The sequence below is a fragment of the Macrobrachium rosenbergii genome, chromosome 16, assembly GCF_040412425.1.
Source record: "Macrobrachium rosenbergii isolate ZJJX-2024 chromosome 16, ASM4041242v1, whole genome shotgun sequence".
Lineage (NCBI taxonomy): Eukaryota > Metazoa > Arthropoda > Malacostraca > Decapoda > Palaemonidae > Macrobrachium > Macrobrachium rosenbergii.
In genome coordinates, this window is record NC_089756.1 from 48195156 (window position 1) to 48217130 (window position 21975).

General features: G+C 40.5%; 1 protein-coding gene across 9 annotated transcripts in view; it reads left to right on the top strand.

Annotated features, from left to right (window-relative positions):
* LOC136847414 (thioredoxin domain-containing protein 11) overlaps nucleotides 1–21975 on the top strand; it is a 225315-nt gene that overhangs the window by 142273 nt on the left and 61067 nt on the right. For 5 of the 9 annotated variants that reach the window (XM_067119076.1, XM_067119077.1, XM_067119081.1 and 2 more), the window contains 2 exons: nucleotides 4219–4592; nucleotides 9101–9124. In XM_067119076.1, coding sequence (XP_066975177.1) covers nucleotides 4219–4592; nucleotides 9101–9124 — 398 coding nt within the window. The remainder of the gene's footprint in view (nucleotides 1–4218; nucleotides 4593–9100; nucleotides 9125–21975) is intronic. The other 4 variants (XM_067119083.1, XM_067119079.1, XM_067119078.1 and 1 more) reach the window with 1 other exon arrangement.

Below are 21975 nucleotides of genomic sequence, written 5' to 3' on the forward strand. Positions count from 1 at the left end.
ATTATCCTTCCGCTTTATAGTAAAACAAATATAAAATCAAAGCATGATGTAAACGTTTTTTTGAAACATTAAAATCATTAGATAACCTATTTTTTTGTTAATTTCATCATATGTACTAACAAAAGAGGAGAATTAATTAAATTACTAAAAAAGTACTACATTAAAATTAAACTCCAGACAGAAATCGGCTTGTTCTGAGAAGAGAAACGAGCGCGTGCGACCCAGGATGATGTATTTTTAGTGTTTGTTTCGCTGTTCAACGATCAACTGTAATATGCTAGAAAATCTAGATAACCAGACCTTTTTTATTTATATTTCATCCTATATGGAACCTTCCCCCACCTAGGAAAAATTCTGTAGATTTTTAGTGTAAAGGTAACAAAGCTTGATACACTTGTAAACGTTAATATATTGTCCATTTGCCTAATTGATGCTACTTTACTGCAGGGTAGTTATGGCATCATATCATGGTTAATATTAAGTTTTACAAGGTAATTAGGTAATTACTAAGCAGTCTCCACTCTGTACCAATACTCCAAATATCAGACTTTACTCCATAGCGAAACGTAGGTACCAGATGAATTAAGGTAGCTAATTCATTATCCAATTACATCTGAGTCAAAAGCAATTTTTTTGTAAAACTGAGAGGCAGCTATCATAAAAAATTCCAAACTGTTTTGCCTAAAATATTTTAATTTTTGTGTTTCATATAGAGCTTCATTTCTCAGCTCAATCCTTTGTGTGATACCAAGATACATTTCCTCAAAAGGTTTGAAGTTTTCAGGTTCCCTGATCTTTATATTTTCTGTAGTGGTGTCTAATCAACATAGCCTCTCTAAGATGGCATTCCAAACTTGTTTTACGAGCTGAAACAACAAAATTTTGTAAAATGCTTAATTGAAGTGACCCAGATTGCATTTGTTTGTTTAAGTTATTGAAAACTGATTTAAAAAATCTATAAATAACAGATACAATTTGGTTGTATTGTTACTTAGTCTCAGCAAAATAGATTCCAGACTTGTAAGCATGTCACCCAGAAGAGCATTCGTAATATAGAGAGTAAAATGAACAGTACAATACTGTTCATTTTGGCCACCACAATAACAGCACCGAGGCATATAGTAAAATTGCTTGCTACTCCTCCTGAAGTGACAGCCGCCCTCCTAAGATATTTACGATTAAGCTTGGAATTATGTACACATAAGAGCAAAGTGCTTTAGGGTACCATAATTTTCAATTATTTACAAAATATTTTACAGTTTCACAAGTCAGTTTTAGAAATTAAAGACGAGAATGGTAAAAATCTATAGATTTCCGCTATTTTATGGGAAAAATCTGAAAATCTGAAAAACGCTAGAAGATATGTCATTTCAGATTTATCTATAGATCTGGCACCACTGCATACACACACATGAGCCCATAAAAACGCCAAAATGTAGAATATAAATCTATATTTCAGACACCAACTGTCTCTCTCAGCAGGCAAACAGTGGTCTCTGAAATATAGCATTTATTTTCTACATTTTGGCGCTTTTATGGGCTCCTTATATTTGATGGAATTCTGTTTTACAGAAAATATTTCACACACACACACATAGATATATATATATATATATATATATATATATATATATATATATATATATATATATATATATATATATATATATATATATATATATATATATATAGTATATATATATATATATACATATATACTGTATATATATACACACAGTATATATATACAAACATACATACATACATACATGTGTGTGTAATTAGTAATTTTCCCAGGTGATGTATATAACATAATCTAGATTGAGAGAGTAAAACACGAAGAATCAGTATGAAAGAATAGTGTGAGTTTGGACCCAGCACTGGCTATGAAATAGTTATGTGAGAAGCTTGAAAGTAAGAGGAAAATCTGGTTGTACCTTACATGGTGCAAAAAAAAAGGTCTCTAAGGGTCGATAGAGGCAGTGTGGATGGAACTGAATATGTATGATATAGAGGGTAAGTTACTGAAAGCGATTAAAAGTTATGACGAGATGGAAGTGAAGCGGGTTTTGAAGTATGTAGATGGGAGGATGATTTATTTGGTGTAACGGTGTGTATGAGACAAGGGCGTGTGTCTCCGTGGCTTTTCAGTATCCTTATGGGAGAAGTGATGTGGGAAATCAGAGAAAGTCAAACAGGGTGTACATCAGGGACAAAACTATGGGATGAGAAAATGTAGTGGAGTTGATTTTTGCGCATAATGCATTGCCAGTTGGGAGATAGTGAAGAAAAATTTAGAAATCTAATCAAAGAGTTTGAAAGTGTTTGCTAGATGAGAAAGTTGAGTGTAAGGTTATGAGGGTAAATGGAAAATAGGAAGACAGGGCAATAAAAGTGTGTATGGATGGAAGATGAATGGAAGTAGTTGATTCATACAAGTATTTGGGTGTAAAAAATTATGGGTGGTAGGTGGATGATGCAAGTGGTGAGTCACAGAATGGGAGTAGATGATGCAAGAATGGTATTGGGGTTTGTGCAAAATAATGGGAAGAGATTGCGATATCTAATAGAAGCGATGTGGGGGGATGTATGAAAGGACTGCCTAACCAACTCTTTTATGGAATTGAAGTGTAGGCGTTGAATGCAAATGAAAGAAAATGGTTGAAGTTGCTGAGGTGAACTGTGTTTGTAGCTGGTGTAGCAAGTGCAACGTAGTAAATGATAGGGTGGGAATTTGAAGGTAAAGTTAAGTGATAAAAAGGTCTGAGTAAATGAAAGGATGAATTAGAATATTTTGAGATGGTTCGATCGTGTGGAAAGAATGGCCGGAAATAGGTTGGCGAAAAGTGTATAATTCAGAAGTGTTAGGAGAAGAAGAGGAAGGTCGAGACAAGTTTCCATGGATGGGTATATCAGGTTTTGGAAAGGAGGCGCCTTAATATTCTAGAAGTGCCTGAATCGTACAAGATCCAAGATCGGGGTATGAACCAGCTAATGTTGTACTCGTATAAGTTTTACTATTCCGAGTTTATCCATGATTCAGTGTAGGGGAAGTGCCATATTGTATATATTAAGCGTTAATGCTGCATTTTTTGCATGCAAGTAAATATGAATATTTGCCAGGTAAGCAAACCCAATTATATATATATATATATATATATATATATATATATATATATATATATATATATATATATATATGAACTTTATCACTTACAGTTGTTCTGTGAATTAATACAATTAATAACTGGGCTTCATTTAAACAGGATGGCATCTAGCGGAGATATTCAGGAAAAGTTGCGGCGTCAATGACCATAGAAGTCACGACGCCTGATAACTTAAAATCATTCATTCATTCAGGAAAAGTCACAAACTTTCTAGGACTAACAGTCCTCACCGTCTGTTATTCAGGAAAAATTACAAACTTTCTAGGACTAACAGTGCTCAACGTCTGATATCCGTACAGACGATAAGGACTGTTAGTCCTAGAAAGCTATCTCCACTGGATACCATCCAGTTTAAATGAGGCCTTGTTATTTAATATATATATATATATATATATATATATATATATATATATATATATATATATATATATATATATATATATATATATATTCCTGAGTTTTGCTTCCATGCCAATACTCGTTTAAAAACGTGTATATATATATGTGTATATATATATATATATATATATATATATATATATATATATATATATATATATATATATATATATATATATATATACACACAGTATATATACAATATATATATATATATGTATATATATATATATATATATATATACAATATATATATATATATATATATATATATATATATATATATATATATATATATATATATATATATATATATATATATAATGAAGAGGGGTGCCATAGCGGAAAACTTGCACCTTGAACTCAGTAAACGCAGTGGGAAATTTTTGACAGGTGCAATAGCAAGACCACTTGGTAATAGTCCTTTTTAACCCACAACCATATGGAAAGACATTGCCCTGACTCTGAAGGACGTGTACTTACAGCACTACCGTTGTTAAGGTGAGCACAGATTACAAGAAAGATCGAATGCGTTTGGTGTGATAGTTACGATGCTCTTTTGTTTTCCTGTGACGTTTCTCTCTGTTTATGTGTTGGAGTGTATAATCCTTATTGGTTATTTACTATATGATAAACCACGGAAATTGTGCAGGTGTTAAGCAATGGTACGGGGATGCCTGGAGTAGAGGAAGAGGGAGGTACCGAAAGAAATGACACAGAGCCATCCTCGGTAGTGCCTGAAAGGGAAGAGGAAGACAGGATATTGCGAAAAGAAGAGGAAGCTGACTTGAGTGACTGCAAGGGAGCGGGGGAGGCTGAGGAGGGAGGTGGGACAGACTCCTCTGATTCGCCTTCTCACGTTAATGGTGTATCATCATCTGGTCCTTCTGCTCAATCAGCTGATCCACCAACTGACACCTTGCAAAGTAAACTAGACAAACTCTCAGCTTATCTTGGCCCGAGGATAATGGTTGCCCTTAAAGTCTCCTGTCTTTTGTTGACTGTCGTCGTTATTATTCAGAGCAGGTAGGTGCCAGATGGCCTTTACAATTTTCCAGTTGCATTACGTGTCACAGACGTAGTTGTATTTTAAGTGAAGTTATTGTTTCTGTTTATCACAGTAGGCTAACCTAGATAGCTGTTGGCTTGGGTTTCTCCTAGGCTATGTTAACCTTCATTACAAGGAGAGTCTTCCAGTGCTTGCCTGACCTTGAATAGGTTAAATATCAGGTTAAAGGGTACTTATGTGATGCTTTAATTCCTAGCCAGTTATATGAACCATGTGCCTTTTGACTGATTGTCTTGTGCTTTATGCATTTTGAATCATTGGTAATTCTAAGGAATGTAATGTTCATTAATGAAATGTTTTGACTGAAAAATATGGATAAGGGTGAATATGACACAGAACTGATGAGATACCTTGAGAAATTTATTGTCTTTCATCAATGGTTTTGTGGTTAAAGACTCCACAGAACACTATGTTTACTACCAGCCCTTGGGGATTAACATGCAAACTTAAATAAAACACGGTAAACTTCTCACATTATTTTGTAAAATTTCTTAAGTTATCTTACCTGTACTGCATCGTTTACACACCTTTCTATATTTTTCAGTCAAAAAATTCCTTTAACAAACAGTATCTCCATGTGCAGCTCTTCGGTAGAATAACCCATATATGGTATTGCTAGGACAAACCAGTATTTTTGTATATTCCACTTCCTCCCATGTGTATCCAACAATTAGTTTGAGGGAATCCCTGTGAGAAACTGAAGCTTGTCTCCAGGTAACTTCCAGCATAATCTGCCAAAGAAACAGGCCTACATAGTTCATGTGTGTCAGGTATAATAGTCAACAAATTTATAGATTATAGCAAGGACAGTTGCAGGAATGCATCCAGACCTTGAAAGCATTCATGGAAAAACCACAGGCTTGACATTTCCTAGAGCAAATGTGGAGTGAGGGGTCAGGGCTGCTGCTATATTCTTAGTTGGCATTTCTGTAGTGTGCATTTCAGAGGGAATGTGACCTAACAAAACTTAACTTAACCTAACCTAACCTTGGACACTGTGCCCTAACCTGGCCAGGGGGCTTTGGACCCTCTAGACCCTCCAATTAAGTTGTGGCCCCTCACTGCGTTCTACCCCTTCTCCCTAATTAGGAACCTTAACTGGATGGTAATAAGCTCGCTGATTGAATTGGGATTTAAAAGCATGAAATTTGGCAGGCCGTTGTATGTTGGAAGCAGTGACCCCATGGGCCTGGAAGAATAATGATGACTTTTTGTTCTTCATGAAAAATATGGAAATCAATTCCCAGTCCTGGACCACAGAACAGTCACATAAGGCAGCAATTGTTAGAATTAAGAAACGTGAAAATGGGTGAAGTCTGAGAAAGTCAGGTTACTTTATTGTAAGAACTTATGAAGTTTTAACAGATTGGAAACAAATAATTATTACTTAACAAAATAACAAACAACCTTCCATAAGCACCTGCATTCAAGTACTGCACTTATCACCTTCCAGTTTTGTTTATATAGTGTCCAAGAGATATTACAGAAGGGAATACCTATAAAACAGTAACACAAGCATAGAAAATTATGCAGACCTTCACCTCATTAATGATAAATACATAACATATTAATCTTTTGCATCTTATATTCCCAATGGAAAAATTGCCAAAATGACCATCATTCAACCACTTATGAAATTGAATTTGGTGTGGGCAAGGAATTAAAGTACCATTGTATTACCTGAAGTAGTCTAACCTGCTGGTAACTGAATCATCCAGACATATATTTTGTATACTTATACTGTTAGTTAGCGCTTGTAGTGTTCTTATTTTCTTAAAAAATGGATATGCTTAGTCTAGGCTAGTCTAGCAAGACAGACTATCTTTCATTAGACTTATAAACAAATATTGTAACCTATATGTAATATGAAAATAAGCAAGCAAAGATTAGCCAAATTAAGCTGTTTAATTTTTATATATGTTTGCATAAATGATATTGAGTTTATTTCTCATCTTTTTTGGCATAATAATTAAGCTTTCTGCTATCAAGACTTAGTATAAGTTCTTATTTGTTGCTTCCTTTTAACAGTGGACATAGGCTTGCATATTTATGAAGAATGGATTTAATAAGCCTTTGTACTTGATACAGAATAGGCTAACTTGGTAGTTTTTATATCAAGTTAAGGCTGAGGTTGATCATGAAATGTGATTTAAATGGCCTTCTTAAATTAAACAGGCTGTAATGCATTGTCTTACCTTGAGTAACATAAAATGTACAGAGTTAACCAAGTAAACAAAAAATATAGGGCAATATTTTCTTGTCTTATGACTCATAAAAGTAAAAGTTTATGTACGGGTATTGTTATTTTGTATTGAAACAATATTTATTTTATTAAAATATGTTTTACCTCAGCTACATTCTGTTTATTATGCAATCAAGGATCATAAAATGTTAGTGATATAGTATTATGATATCGTGAATTATTCAAACACTCCTCATTGTTATTAACTATGAAAGGTTAGGCCCTGGATTAACTTTGTGCATTATTGTAATAGGTGAATATGATTATATATTTAATAGTTTACTCATTAGTATGAACTGAAAGCAAGGGTTTCACCACTCATTAGCATGGTAAATTTTATTTTACAGCATTAAACAGCTTCTTTAGGCTAGGTATAGCACCATACCTTGGTTTGAAAAGCTGAATGCCACACATTTATTCTACTTGTGACATATCAGTTACCTTTTTATATCACTTCCCATTGGTTGGGCTGCAATTATGCTATACGGTATACAGTATTTAGTCGATATAGTATCTCCCTGCCCCCAGCCTTTACATTTAAGTAGCATTTAAAGTTTGGAAAAACATATGAATCCTCGCAATAAACAATTACACATACACACATCAATGATTTCCAATAAATAACAGTGAATAGGGATGAATCAGTACACAACTAGAGAAGAAGTTTAAGATTTTTTTATTCTGCTTACCTCTCTCATTTGAAACCTCTGTTAGACCATCCCTTAGAATTTATCCTAGGAACAGAACTAGCATATTTTTCCTGATGTTTTAAAAAAAAAAATGCAGTTATTCTATCTCAAATGCTTCTGATTCTTCAGAATTTAATTTTTATTTTTAATATTTTAACTCTTCTTGAACAATAATGTTTCATGCCTTTCTGTTTATGCTATAAGGTGATTATTCTTTTAATTAATAGATATGCTTTGTAATGTGATCTTTTATGTATGCAGCATAGGTTTGAACTGGCCACAGTCATGCTTTGTAATGTGACCTTTTATGTTTGCAGCAAAGGTTTGAACAGGCCCTGACTGTGTTTACCGAAGGATGCTGTGGTTTAATGACCAAAGTTTATTCCGTACTTAGTTTTCTTTTTTATACATGTTGTTATTAAGTTACAAAGATTTACAGGGTAGATATATGGAAAGTCATCTTTGTAGGTATGAGTAGGACATAATGGAGTCTACTATATAGTACCTTTTTTTATTTGACTAAATAGTTGTAGATGAATGGTTTCCATTCTCATAGTAAACCTTTTTTGCTACAATAACACCTCAACTTAACCAGACATTGAGGGTCTGGCTTTATGATAAGTAACAAAGTCCATTAAGTAACAAAAACCTTGTATTATAGCATGCGCTTGAATATTTTCTAGTTATCTTGTAGTTAACCCCTGTTCCACATGTTCCTAACCTAAACTGGCTTGTATTTTACACTCAGCATTCAGTTTAATAGATTTATTTAACAATGTGACACTTAGAATGGTTACCAAGTAAAATAATGGTAATCATGTGGCTGATAATTACAGAAGTCTGTTAAGTTGAACTGTTACTTATACATGAATTTAGTCTTCGGGTATTCGCTATGGAATTGTAATCATTGCTTCAAGTGAATGCTAATTTAACAGTATCGTGCCATGCTGTTAGGAAATCCAGTATAAATAAGTAAGATGGTGTGATATTAGACTGATAACTTGACTAGTGAAGAATGTACAGCTTAATACTGAATATACAGATGTTGTTAATGGTCCTCATAAGTGCATACATATAGGCTAGATTGATATAGGTTTGGAAATTTATATCCTCCATATTGCCAAAGCTCAGCAGACAGAGTAGGCTAATTTGGGTTAAAGTAAGCCTTGTTACAGAGTAGGTCTTCTCCGTCAGCTTGTGGTTACTGTCAACTCAGGAACCATTAATACTTTTGTCATAGCAGCGTCTGATCTCAGATAAATTGAGTTTAAGTTCTGCTTCATGTTATGTGAATACTGTATCAGATTTGCAGGTTTGAGTTAGATTGTCTAGTTCCAAGTGTGTGTCAGTAGGAAGGATGTTTAGTTTTTATTAAGTTGTGATATAGTGGACCCATTAGCCTTTATTCTAATTTTATGAGTGTTTCCCTAGTAGGCTAATGTATTTATAAATTATTTGTTTGCAGTTACCATAATATTACACGGTAACAGCCAGTACATTGGACTTAAGATTGAACTTTTCTTTCTTTTCTCAGCTCTTGGGCATTATCATCAGAAGGGTAAGCACAAGCTTCTGAATCTGAAACTGATTTTAGGTTAGATGTGCATGTTTATTTTGTAAATGATGATTTCTTCGTAAAAAATTAGTCTAGTTCACTTATTCCAGAACACTTTGGCTTCTAGAAATGGTTGTCTTCTAGTCCTGTGCAATGTGTATACATTGTTGCTAACACTTGAACACTGTACTTAGCATATGTCTGGGTTATATTAATTTGTGGTCTTTCATGTACTGTACTATGGCACTTAGATCTGTTCTTGTAGTTTTCTGATTATTTTTCATTTAGAATTATTGTTTAATTTTTTTTAGCTGTACTAAAATCTTTTTACTTTGTCTCATTTTACTTTAGATTTATTGTTTCATTGAGACTTGAGCTGTACTGAACTCTTTTTACTTTATTTCAATTAAGTGGGGATAATCTTACCTACTGTAAAGATAGCTTACATCTTTGCACCAGTCAGGTGTCATCGGCATTCAAAAAAGAATAAGAACGCTTGGCTGGCTCAGATGGACTGACTAGTTTGCCTGTTCTCCACCAGGTGGGTCTCAAATGTTTTAGATCTTGGCAGAATTCTTCTTGCTATCATAGCAGTTGGTGTTTTGAGGCATTCAGGATTTTGGCTGTTGTGCTTTTTCAGGGTATTGTGACCGTTTTTGCTTTTTTGCATAGGAACATCTTCATCTAAAAGCAGTAAACATTTTAGGCTCTGCCACAAAGACTTTTGTGAAAACAATTGTAGGGGTGAGGAATGTAGGAAAGGGCCTAATGTAGTGATGGAGAAATTCCTTAGTTATAGGAAGAAAAGGGAAATGGTTAAGTTTAGGAAGCAGCTGATTAGGGGAGGATATAAACTAGTTACTTCCCTTGTGGCTTTCTCATCTATTCCTTCTTTCTCTCCCAACCCACCTCTCCCTTCTCCATCAGTTCTGCATCCTGTTACCCCCACTGTGGCTCCGTCTTCTGCTTCACCTTTGGTTCAGGAAGAGCGACTGGATAAGTTAGAACAAGATATGTGTCAGATTTTGCAATCAAGATTTTGTTGGGTAAAGAAGCCAATTCCCCCCATGGTGTGCTCTCTTTTTGTGTTCTTCCTATAGAAGAAAGGTATTGGTGGCCTTGCCTGTTAGCAGCCATAGCTCAGGACTGCCCTGCACCAGAAGGAAGCCTTCGCTGTCAGGGGTCTGGGTTGTATCTCAGGGCAAGGTTGTTCTTAGCTCTCTGACATCTTTCTCCCATTCATTGTAGTCAACCAATTACATCTTTGATCACCAAATGATGAGTTCAGTAAATTTAAGTCAACACACCAGTTATCACCCTCAACATCATCAAGTTATAAATGGTAGTGATGTAGGTTTAGAGTTAAAATCTAATAATGTATGTGATAACCATAACTACAAGGTTAATGTTGCATCTGCTGTGATTTCTGCTACTAAAGGCAATGTTATTCAGTCCATTGTTCAACTTATTCTTTTTGTCTGGCCTTGCAGCCTGGACCACTTTGTTCTTTTCCTACTTGATTTCCTTCCTGTTCATTTCCTCTTTCTCCTTATAATTTTCATCTTCCCTCTGACTGTCTGCATCTACTGATATTAGTGGCCCTCCCTCTTCCACCACCCCAAACATGCCTCTTGTAGCACATGCTGCCGTCTCAGAAGGTGCTTCCATATAAACTAGGCTAAATGTTTTACTGGAATTTTTTCTTTAAAGTCAAAGGTCATTGGTAGGTGATATGGCATCTTGTAAGGTGGTGGCTGGTGAGTCATTCATATTGGGCCCCACTGACTAACTTCTCCCCCTTCCTTCCTAGTCACCTTCAAGCTATTTTCCCAGCTGTCTACCACCCTACCTATCACTGAGATGTCATTGCCTCTTGGCATCCAAAATGTTTTGCAACAAGTGTGTATCCAATGTGCCACCTCCCCTTCCACCTCATTTTTTGCTTTGCTTGTAGACTCGGCTTCTGCTGCCCCAGTTCCTTTGTCGTCTCTTGAGGAGTTTGAGGTGGAGAAGTTGTCTTAGGTTTTCAGGCAGCTGGTAGACAGGTGTCCTCCTCCTACCTTCATCTGGTTGAGGATTTTGAGACTGTAGAGACTTGGTATTGCTGTCTTATGGAACTTTGTCACAGTTAAGGTGTGCTTTGAAGAAATTTTTCATGTTCTAGTGCAAAGGTCTCTTTTAAGAATACTCCTACTTGTCTCCCTCCCTTTATGAGGTCACGTAGAGCTGCCTCATATGATGTTGGTTTTATGCAGGTTCTGAAGCCTTTGCTTCAAGAATAGAGTTTTTGTACATGCAACTTACCCGTCAGATATATACTTAGCTATAGTCTCCGACGTTCCCGACAGAATTTCAAAACTCGCGCACACGCACAGGTAGGTCAGGTGATCTACCATAACCGCCGCTGGGTGGCGGGAATAGGAACCATTCCCGTTTCTAATCAGATTTTCTCTGTCGCTGGTTCCGCAACATCTGTTGTTGGTTCCTCCTGCTTTGATTTTCATTTTTCGCTTGCTGAGGATTATTGAGGATCTGTTTGTATTGGATCTTTGGTTTGGCATACGCTATTGTGGACTGTTTTTGATTTGCTTTTTGGATTGTTCATTAAGATGTCTGATGTTAATGTTTGCCTGTGTTTCGTGTGTGTGCTAGGCAAGAGTGTAAGGTGAGGTTGCCGAAAGCTTGTAGACCCTCACACTGTATGTATGAGGTGTAGGGGAATGATTGTTCTTCGGACAATAGGTGCAAGGAGTGTGAGAAATTTTCTGATCAAGAATGGAAGGTTTTGACTTCTTATTTGAAGAAGCTTGAAAAGGATAGAGTTAGGAAGGCTTCCTCCAGAAGCTCGAGTAGGTCTCGCTCTGCTGAGGTAGATTTAGAGATTAACACAGTAGACTCTCCTAATCCTTTGGTTTCAGCCCCTTCTCCCTTCATCGAACCTGTGGATTCGTCCTCTGAAATGGCTGCGATGAAAGTGGAACTTCTTCGGATGAAATCGCAACTGCGTGCGATGAAGGAAGGTAAGAGTGACAGTGATATGTGCAGTGTCCCCAGTGCAGTGGAGGGGCGTCTGATCGGCTCCCGCATTGCTCCTAGGCCTAGACCTCTTCCAAACTCCCAGGACCAGTGGAGGAGGAATGTCGAAAGCCGCAGGGAGGATGTAGAGCATCCCCAACGATCAGGCGTCCCTTCGGCAGATCCTGTAGTTGCGTCCCAGGCTGCCTTGGATCGCCATAGAAAAGGCATCCTGAAGAAGTGTTTCTCTTCGTCGTCTGACGCGTCTTCTCCGAGGCGCGGTTGGAGTTCGGCTGAGGAGTCGCGCCCTCTGAAGAGATCCTGGAAGGCTCCTAGAGTAGACCTTTGGACTCGAGCCCTGAGCGCTTCCCGGAGGATTCTCCTATAGTCAGGAAGAGAGCTCGTAGATCCCCTCCTCCTCTCCAACAGGAGTTAAGGATTCCACGAAGAAGATTTTGATCGGCCTCCAGGAGCAGTTATCGCACTTGTTGGATCTCTTGCAAAGGATACCTCGTCTCGTAGGAAGGATGACTTTCTTCCTATTAAGAGTTCCAGGAAGCTCTCTTCTTCAGCTCGTCGCTCTTCTCCTGCCAAGCTTCCTTCTACTAGCAAGTTTTCTTCGTCTCTCGTAGACGCTCCAGGCGAGCAGGCGCCCGTCTCCAGCAGGCGCACTTTCTTCCAGGCGCTCGTCATCGGAGGGAAGCGCCTCTCCTTCCAGGCGCACTTCGCCTCGCAGTACTTCTCCTTTGGACAGGCGCGCCGTCGTCTTCCAAGCTCCTCCTTCCAGCAGACACCGCTCTCCTGCCAAGCGCCCCGCTTGGGGCCTCCTCTCCTGGAAGGCTCTCATCAGTGGACAGGACCCCTCTCCTGTCAGGCGCCAGTCCGGTGTCAGGCGCCATTCTCCTGGTAGGCGCTCTTTGTTGGACAGGAGTGCTTCTCCATCCAGGCTCGCTTCTCCTGATAGGCGCTCTTCTTCTTTTAAGCCTTCCTCTCCGCCTGCTGCTTTGGAGGAAGTATCAGAGGAGGAATCTCCTAAGGACGCTGGAGTTTCAGATTACAAACGTTTGGCTTGGTTCTGATTCAGGAGTTTGGAGATTCTCTTTGTCATGCTGCCCCTCCTTCTCCGGGATCTTTGTGGGACAGCACCAAGTCAGCAAGATCCTCTTCGTTTGTCAAGATGCGCCCCTACGATTTCGATGAAGAAAGCCTTTAAAGGAGTCGGAGAATGGATGCAATCTAAGAAGGATGCAAGCAAGACGGTTTCTCTTTCCCCCTTTGAAACTTTTGGGAAAGTCAGGAATATGGTATGAGACCAAAGGAGCCTATGGGGTTGGGGCTCCCCATCAGCTGGCTCAGATTTTTCTAATCTGGTAGACTCCTCCAGGAGACTTTCTCTTTCTTCAGCGAAGGCGACTTGGGGAATGAGCGAAATGGACCATCTCCTCAAGGGTCTTTTTAGAGTTGTGGAGGTATTCAACTTTATGGATTGGTCTCTTGGAGCTTTAGCCAACAGGACTCGGGACCTGAATTCCTGTGTATGGATGACTTTGTGAGTGTTTTGTCTTGTTTGGACAAAGCTGTGAGGGACGGTTCCATGGAAGTCGCTGCCTTATTCGGAGCTGGTATACTCAAGAAGAGGTCAGTATTCAGCTCTTTCCTCTCCAAGTCTGTGTCTCCTCTTCAGAGATCCTCTCTTCTGTTTGCTCCTCTTTCTCCCCACCTTTTCCTCAAAATTTGGTGAAGGAGATTTTCGCTCATTATCAGAAAAGGCGACACAGGATCTTTTGGCCCAGTCATCGAAGAGGATCAGACCTGCTGTCCCTTTCGCCAAGAAGGAGAAGGCTCCTTTCAGGAGCCCTTTCGAGGTGGTCCTTCCAGATCCTCCTTCAGAAGCAAAAGACCTGAGAGAAGAGGAAGGTCTTCCAGGACTCCGATCAGGAGGACCAAGTGAGAACAAGTACTCCAGACGACAGTGGGTGCCAGACTGTTACAATTCGCCGAAGTCTGGGCACAGAGAGGGGCGGACGACTGGTCCCTCTCCATTCTAAGAAGAGGCTACCTTATCCCCTTCAGGGAAAGTCCTCCCTTAACATCAACTCCCAGGGAGTTATCCGCCAGCTACAAGGATCCCGTCAAGAACCAGGCTCTTCTTCTAGCAGTGGAACAGATGCTAGAAAAGGAAGCAATAGAACCAGTTCAAGACCTCCATTCCCCAGGGTTTTACAATCGTCTTTTTCTGGTTCCGAAATCCTCGGGGTTGGAGACCGGTTCTGGATGTGAGCGCCCTGAATTTCTTTGTGATCAAGAAGAAGTTCAAGATGGAAACTACCTCTTCGGTTCTTGCAGCTCTTCGTCCAGGGGATTGGATGGTCTCCCTGGACCTGCAGGATGCTTACTTCCACATTCCCATTCATCCCTCCTCAAGAAAATTCCTGAGGTTCGTGATTCGGGAAAAGTTTTTCAATTCAGGTCCCTGTGCTTTGGACTTTCGACAGGCCCCACAAGTGTTCACGGGCATCTTAAGGAATGTGGCACGCTGGCTTCACTTAGAGGAGTGAGGATATCAATGTATCTCGACGATTGGCTGATCCGAGCTCAATCAAAGGAAAGTTGTCTGGAGTACTTTTTCGATCACCTAAATCTGACACAGTCCCTTGGACTATTAGTAAATCTACAGAAATCCCAGGTTGTTCCTCAGCAGAGCATTGTTTACCTGGGGATTCTGATGGATTCTCGGGATTTTCTAGCCTTTCCATCCCAGGAGAGAATAGATCGCTGCATAGAAAAGGTGACAGTCTTTCTAAGGAGAGAACATTGTTCGGCGAGGGAGTGGATGAGTCTGCTGGGGACCATTTCCTCGCTGGAACAGTTCGTCTCCTTGGGAAAACTTCATCTGAGACCGCTTCAGTTCTACCTAAAGGAGAGATGGGACCAGAAGTCTCAGGACTTAGCAACTTTGTTCCTAATTTCGGACAAGGTAAAGAGGATCTCAACTGGTGGTTAGACCCTCCAAAATTAAACAAGGACTGTCTCTTCAGTTACCGAGCCCTACCCTAGTGTTGTTCTCAGACGCCTCGGAGTCGGGATGGGGGGCAACACTAGGGTCGAGAGAAGTGTCAGGCACCTGGGAAGGAGACCAGGTGAACTGGCACATCAACAAGAAAGAGCTGACAGCGGTACATTTGGCTCTCATCAAGTTCGAGTTCCTAGTCTCAGGACAAGTAGTCCAAGTGAACTCAGACAACACTACTGCCCTGGCTTATATAAGAAAACAGGGAGGAACACACTCCTTCTCCCTTTACGAAACGGCAAAAACGTTGCTGTTATGGGCTCAGGAGAGGAAGATCAGACTCCTCACCAGATTTGTACAGGGAGAAAGGAATGTGAGGGCCGACCTTCTCAGCAGGAAGGATCAGGTCCTTCCCACAGAGTGGACTCTCCATTCAGAAGTTTGGAAAGCTGTGGAACCTGTGGGGAAGCCGAATATCGACCTCTTTGCAACCCACTGGAATGCAAGACTGGAAAACTACTGCTCTCCGATATCGGACCCCAGAGCAGTTGCAATAGACAGTCTTCTTCTAGAATGGACAGGATTAGACGGGTATGCTTTTCCCCATTCAAGATCCTGGGAGAAGTGGTAAGGAAGTTTGCTGTCGTCGGAAGGCGCGAGACTGACCCTGGTAGCTCCGTTTTGGCCAGCTCAAGATTGGTTCACAGAGGTACTGGAATGGATAGTAGATTTTCCCAGATCGCTCCCACACAGGAACGATCTTCTCAAACAGCCCCACTTCAACAGATTCCACAAGAATCTCCCGCTCTCAGTCTAACTGCCTTCAGACTATCGAAGGTCTGGTCAGAGCGAAAGGGTTTTTCGCACAAAGCTGCAAAAGGCTATTGCAAGAGCCAGGAGATCCTCAACCCTTGCGTCTACCAGTCGAAGTGGGAGGTCTTTAGAAGATGGTGCAGGACCAATAAGATATCCTCTTCCAGTACCTCTGTGACAAACATTGCTGATTTCTTTATCTTCCTGAGGGAACAATGCAACCTCGCTGTATCCACAATTAAAGGATACAGGAGTATGTTATCTTCAGTTTTCAGACACAGAGATCTGAATATCTCTGAAAACAAAGACCTTCATGATCTTATAAGGTCTTTTGAAACGTCTAAAATTCATGACCCTAAACCTCCCAGTTGGAATCTAGACATAGTCTTGAAATTCTTAATGTCTAAGAAATTTGAACCTCCTCATCAAGCTTCCTTCAGGGATCTCACCAGGAAGTCACTTTTCCTCTTTGCCCTCGCCTCAGCTAAGAGAATAAGTGAAATACAAGCCTTAGACGGTAAAGTTGGTTTTAAGGAAGGTTCAGCTATATGCTCCTTTAAACCATTCTTCCTAGCAAAGAATGAAAATCCTTCTAAACCGTGGCCAAGAATTTTTGAATTAAAGGTCTTTCTTCAGTGACAGGACATGAGTTGAGAGGACTCTATGCCCTGTCAGGAGCCTTAAATTCTACATAGAAAAGAAGAAATTACTGGGAGGATCGGTCGAAAGTCTTTGGTGCTCTGTCAGGATCCTTCAAGAGCGATCTCAAAGAATGCCCTTTCCTTTTTTATTAAGGGCGTCATCAGGGAGGCGCATATTTCGTGTGAGGATGAGCACTTTAAGCTCCTTAGAGTGAAAGCACATGAAGTGAGAGCCATTGCTACATCCTGGCTTTTCACAAGTCGTTGTCTCTCCAGTCTATTATAGAGGCAACTTATTGGAGGTGTAATTCAACGTTTGCATCTCATTATTTGAGAGATATTAGAGTAACGTATGATAAGTGCTTCTCTCTAGGAGCATACGTATCTTTGGATTCGGTGCTGGGACAGGGAGCTGAATCAATCCTATTTAGTTTAGTTAATTCAGTTGTTTTTAAGGCTTGGTGATGTGTGTTTTTATGGTTGGTTGAAAGAGGGTGGTGGAGTTATGCTTCCCCTTTCAATTCTTATCACTAACAAGGTTAGGATTGGTCAGGTGGTCGGGATTGGTTGTCATGTTCCTTGTATTTTTTATGGACACCTAGCTCTGTCATATAAGAGGGATAGCCCCCATTGATATGATTCAGGTGTAGGCTCGGTCATGTAAGTGGGTCATCCCCTTTGACACGATCCGCTACAGGCTCTGCCATGTTAGTGGGTCATCCCCATTGGCACGATCCAGAAGGGCTGTCAGTCACAGGTCACATCTCGCTGAAGCTCCTGAGGCAAGCAGACTCATAGACAGTATCCATGAAGTCTTCTGCCCAATCAGGTAAGAACCATGGTTTTTTGTTTATCCTACAACATATGTTGTTTCCGTTTTTAGTTATTTGCTGTCTCTTGCCCTCCTCCAAGGGTGCCATTCAGCTAAGTATATATCTGACGGGTAAGTTGCATGTACAAAAATGATATTTTTATGATAAAATAAAGTTTTGTACATACTTACCCGCAGATATATACGATTAATGGCTCCGCCCAGCCTCCCCTCAGGAGACAGGTGGAAGAGAAAATCTGATTAGAAAACGGAATGGTTCCTATTCCCGCCACCCAGCGGCGGTTATGGTAGATCACCTGACCTACCTGTGCGTGTGCCATGAGTTTTGAAATTCTGTCGGGAACGTCGGAGACTATAGCTAAGTATATATCTGCCGGGTAAGTATGTACAAAACTTTATTTTATCATAAAAATATCATTTTTCAATTGTTTAGACCCAGTGAAAAGAAGAAAACTGGAGACGGGCAGGGTTCAGTGGTCTAATTGTCTTCACATGCTTAGGGAGTGACAACCATTCCTGTTGTGATAGGAAAAGCCAGTTTGGCTTAGCAGATCACCCTCACTCACCTGTCATCCATGCAGAAGCCTATGCCTTAAAGGTGCCTCCATCAACTTTTGTTTCAGTAGTAAGTGAAGCAGAATTGGTTGTCCTCAAGCAGCCTTCCTTCTTACCCCATGCCATTGAGTTAAGAGTAAAGGAGGACCTTGCTTGGTGCTGGATGATGAGAACCTCCTAGTAGGAGTCCCTTTGATCTTTTAACCTCTGGAGATGCTTCTGACCTTGAATGCATCAAAGGAGGGGTGGGGTGCACACCTGGGTATCTCTCCATTTTGGGTATGGATATAAAGTACAACCTTCATCTTCACAGCAGCATTGTAGGGACATGCATTGTGGCAAGCTGCAACATACCAAAATCATGTTATGGTCTCTCCTTAGTCTTGGTGAGTGACATCAACACTAGTACAGGCAGTCCCCGGTTATCGGCGATTGTCTGGCAACGAAAATCAGTGATTTTCTGCTTATCAGCACTGATAATCTCGTATTGGCACCGTTCAGTTATTGGCGATTTTCATTTAGCATCACGCCGTCGGAACAGAACCCCTGCCAATAAACAGGGACTGCGTGTATCATGTTAACTGAAAGTGGGGCCAATCTTCCCTCACCTATGCCATTTGGCGGTGTACTGTAGATGGTTGAGTGGGCAGTTCAACACATTGTTGAGCTGTCAAATAGGGACATTCCAGCCCAAACAAATCTTGTGGTTGATGAGAACTTGGGTAGTGGGGACAGATTGTTCCCTACCATCTGAAATGGTAGAAAGTCATTTTTAACTTTGGAGAACACCAGTGATGAACTTGTTCACCTCATGATTCATCAGGAATCTTCCAACTCTCTGGGCTCTCTTGGAGGGTGCATCCAGTATCTCTGGGATAATCTGGACATCTTCTTTTCCTCCTTTCAGTCTGACTTGTCTAGTCATGAGCTGTTTGTTACTCAGTCTCGGATAACCCTGATATCTACTTGTTGTCCCCATGCCAAGTTGTATCCCAATCTGCCAACTCTTCTGGTCGATGCACCCAAAAAATTCCCTCTTGACCCTTTCCTCTCTGTTAACCACATTTTTAGGTGACCTTAAATGAGCCATCTTTTCCAGTTAATGATAGAGATGAGATCTTTGCCCATTCGAGCTATTATTCAGCATATCGCATACTTCATCACTCTGCTTTGATTAGACAAATTCCACTTATTCCCTGTGACAAAAGCATATCATTCTATCTTGAACCAGGGTTTTCTGATTGAAGGGCATGGACCTTTTCCCCTCGTTAGAGTTGTCAATGCTCAAGAGGAGCCTTGAACAGTCTTGCCACTGAGAAAGCTTCAGATTTAGTAGCTTGACTCAAGTGCTATGTGAGCCCTTAGGGGAGGCTTCAGGTCAAAATCTTGCCTCAAATCAGCTTTCTGCTAGTTTTACCCTCAGAGTAGCATGTTAATGCATTGTGCTGCCTTTCGTATCATGTCTGGCCATAAGAGGGTTAGGAGTCCCTCTTATTTTTGTTGTTCCTGAGTTTGTGGCAAAAATTCAGAACCCATCAGTATCTGATAGAGATTGTAAAACTTTGTTCCTTCCCTCCAATGCTGTCAAGTAGGGTCCAGGTGAGGTGCTTTTGTGTCCAGTGCGAGTACCAAACCTCTAAGGCCAGAGTAACAAAGTCTTTTTCTAGGGCTGGCTGGTGCAAAAATGAGGTGTCCAAGGACAGCCTTCCTTATTGTCTTGAAGCCATCAAGTGGGCACTTGCTTCATCCTACAAGAAGGATAGTCATCCAGTCCAGGCAAGAGTTCATGATGCCATTGACATTAGCTTACAGGTGTCTGATGGTGCCACACTACATTCATCTAATGTTACCTTTCAGATGTCACCCACATATTCTTGGACACCTTTTCTGTAGAACCTGTCATGGTTGCTCAAGTGCTGTGCAGTAATCTAAGCTCCTTTCAGATAAACAGCATCTTGCTTCAGGTTCTCAGAGGGCATAAGGCTGGAGGTTGAATGGGTGGGTGACTGGCTTTTATTTTCTTCCCCTACACCCTTTCTGTCCTTCCTCTCAAGGCAATAACCAAGCTGAGTACCTTAATGGTATGTATCTTAAATGCAAGTGAAAATGCACACCTAGTGAGGTCTGCAGGGATTGTATGAATTTAAGTCTCTCAAGAGCAGTCTTTGCTTAAGTTGGTTGAAAATTATTTGGTTAGATTGAAATTATTGTTTGTTATTTTCAAGTAACCAGACTTTGTTAAGTAAATTAAAGTTTTATATAAGTAACTTACCCAGTAATTACTTAGCTAAGAGTTTCTACTCGAACGGCAGCTAAAATTTTGAAATTTGCGGTAGCAATTCTTTTTTGTGTAGGTGACAAGACCCAGCCCACTTTCAGGGTAAGGTAGAGGAACAATTAAGCCAATAGATCAATTTTTTTCTGCCACTTGTATCATCCACACACCGCGTTGACTAAGCAGCTTGGTTTTGACAGTTGTTGTTTCTTCCCATCCGGTGAATTATTCTTTGTATGGTAGCCTTTCGGCATTGTTTTTTTTTCTGATTTGACTTTGTTACTGATTTTGACTTTTAGCTACTTAGTATGTCAGACACTAACTCTTCTAGTTTCTGGTATTGCAGCAAAGGTTGCAATACCCAGTTAACGAAAATAATTTATGATTCTCATACCCTGTGCACAAATTACATAGGGCAAGTTTTTACCGTTAATTTGACATGCAATGAATGTAGGGATTGGGATGAACGTAAATGGAAGACAATGACTTCTCATTTAATAAATTAGAGAGAGATCGCAAGAGGAAGGCAGCTGCTAAAGCCATTGAGAAATTAGCTAGTCAGACTACTCCTAAATCTAATGATGTAGATATTCCTGCTGTATCTCCTCCTATTATTCCTGTTTCCCCTGTACCAGTTCATACTCATAGACCATCTACTCCTGCTCCTGGCTTTCACACTTTCGAGCCTGGTTGCTTTGCCAGCCTGGAAAATAAATTTGATCAGAGAATCGATATGGTGGTAGGTATAGTGGCCCAATTATGGGCATAGATGCATGTCGTTATGGATAAGTTTGACAAGAAAAGTGAAAGTGAAATGTAAGTGGAGGAAGTGGCTGTTCATCCCGCTGATTCTCCTAGGCATACTCCCCTGAACCAGGGAGGAGGCATACCGTTAGCCCAAGGGAGGTCAGTGGGGTCTGCCCACAAGCAGTTACCCCATCAGACCAGCCTGTAGCATCCCAGGTTGCATCAAAAGACAGCTCCTGGAAAGGCGTCTCAGACGTGCATCAGCTCGTCTAGTTTGGGAGATTCTTTGCTGTACAGAAGGCGCCAATGGCATTCTCCTGACGAGTCACTCCCCTTGAAGAGGCGTTCTTCTTCCAAGGATCAAGCTCCTCGACTGCCCAGCAAAAGGTTGAGGGCGCCTCCTCTCGGTCATCAGCCTCCTTGCAGTAAGTGGAACAACCCGGAACGCTTTTCCTCTCCTGGATGCCAGGAACAAGTGTTTAGTCACTCCTCTTTGTTTAAGAAAAGTCTTCTTTCTGACTCCAAGTTTTGGCTCCTCTCCAACACCACCTCCATCGGATGCTCCCTTGTCTCCTGTTTCGTCAGAAGAAGAAGATTTCGATCAAGATTCTCCAGCGACTCCATACGCGTCCCTTCTGAGGTTTTTACTTAAGAATTTCTTGGAGTTCTTCTCTCCTGCGACTCCTTTGTCCCTGGCTTCATCTTTTATGATGAACAATCAGCCTTCAGACACTGCCAGACTCCCTGAGTTGGTTCTCTCGTCCTCATCCAGGAAGGCCCCGAGTGAAGTGGAGAACTGGCTTTCCGAGAAGAGGGAGCTGGGGAAGGCTTGCTTTAGTGTCCCTCCTTCTCATCTTTTTAGGTCTCGCTACTTATATTATGCTACCGGAGAAGCTCCTTCCTGGAAGTTTTTGGAAAACTCTCTGGTCTCATTGACGCAGGTCATAGATCCGCTCCTGCATCAGC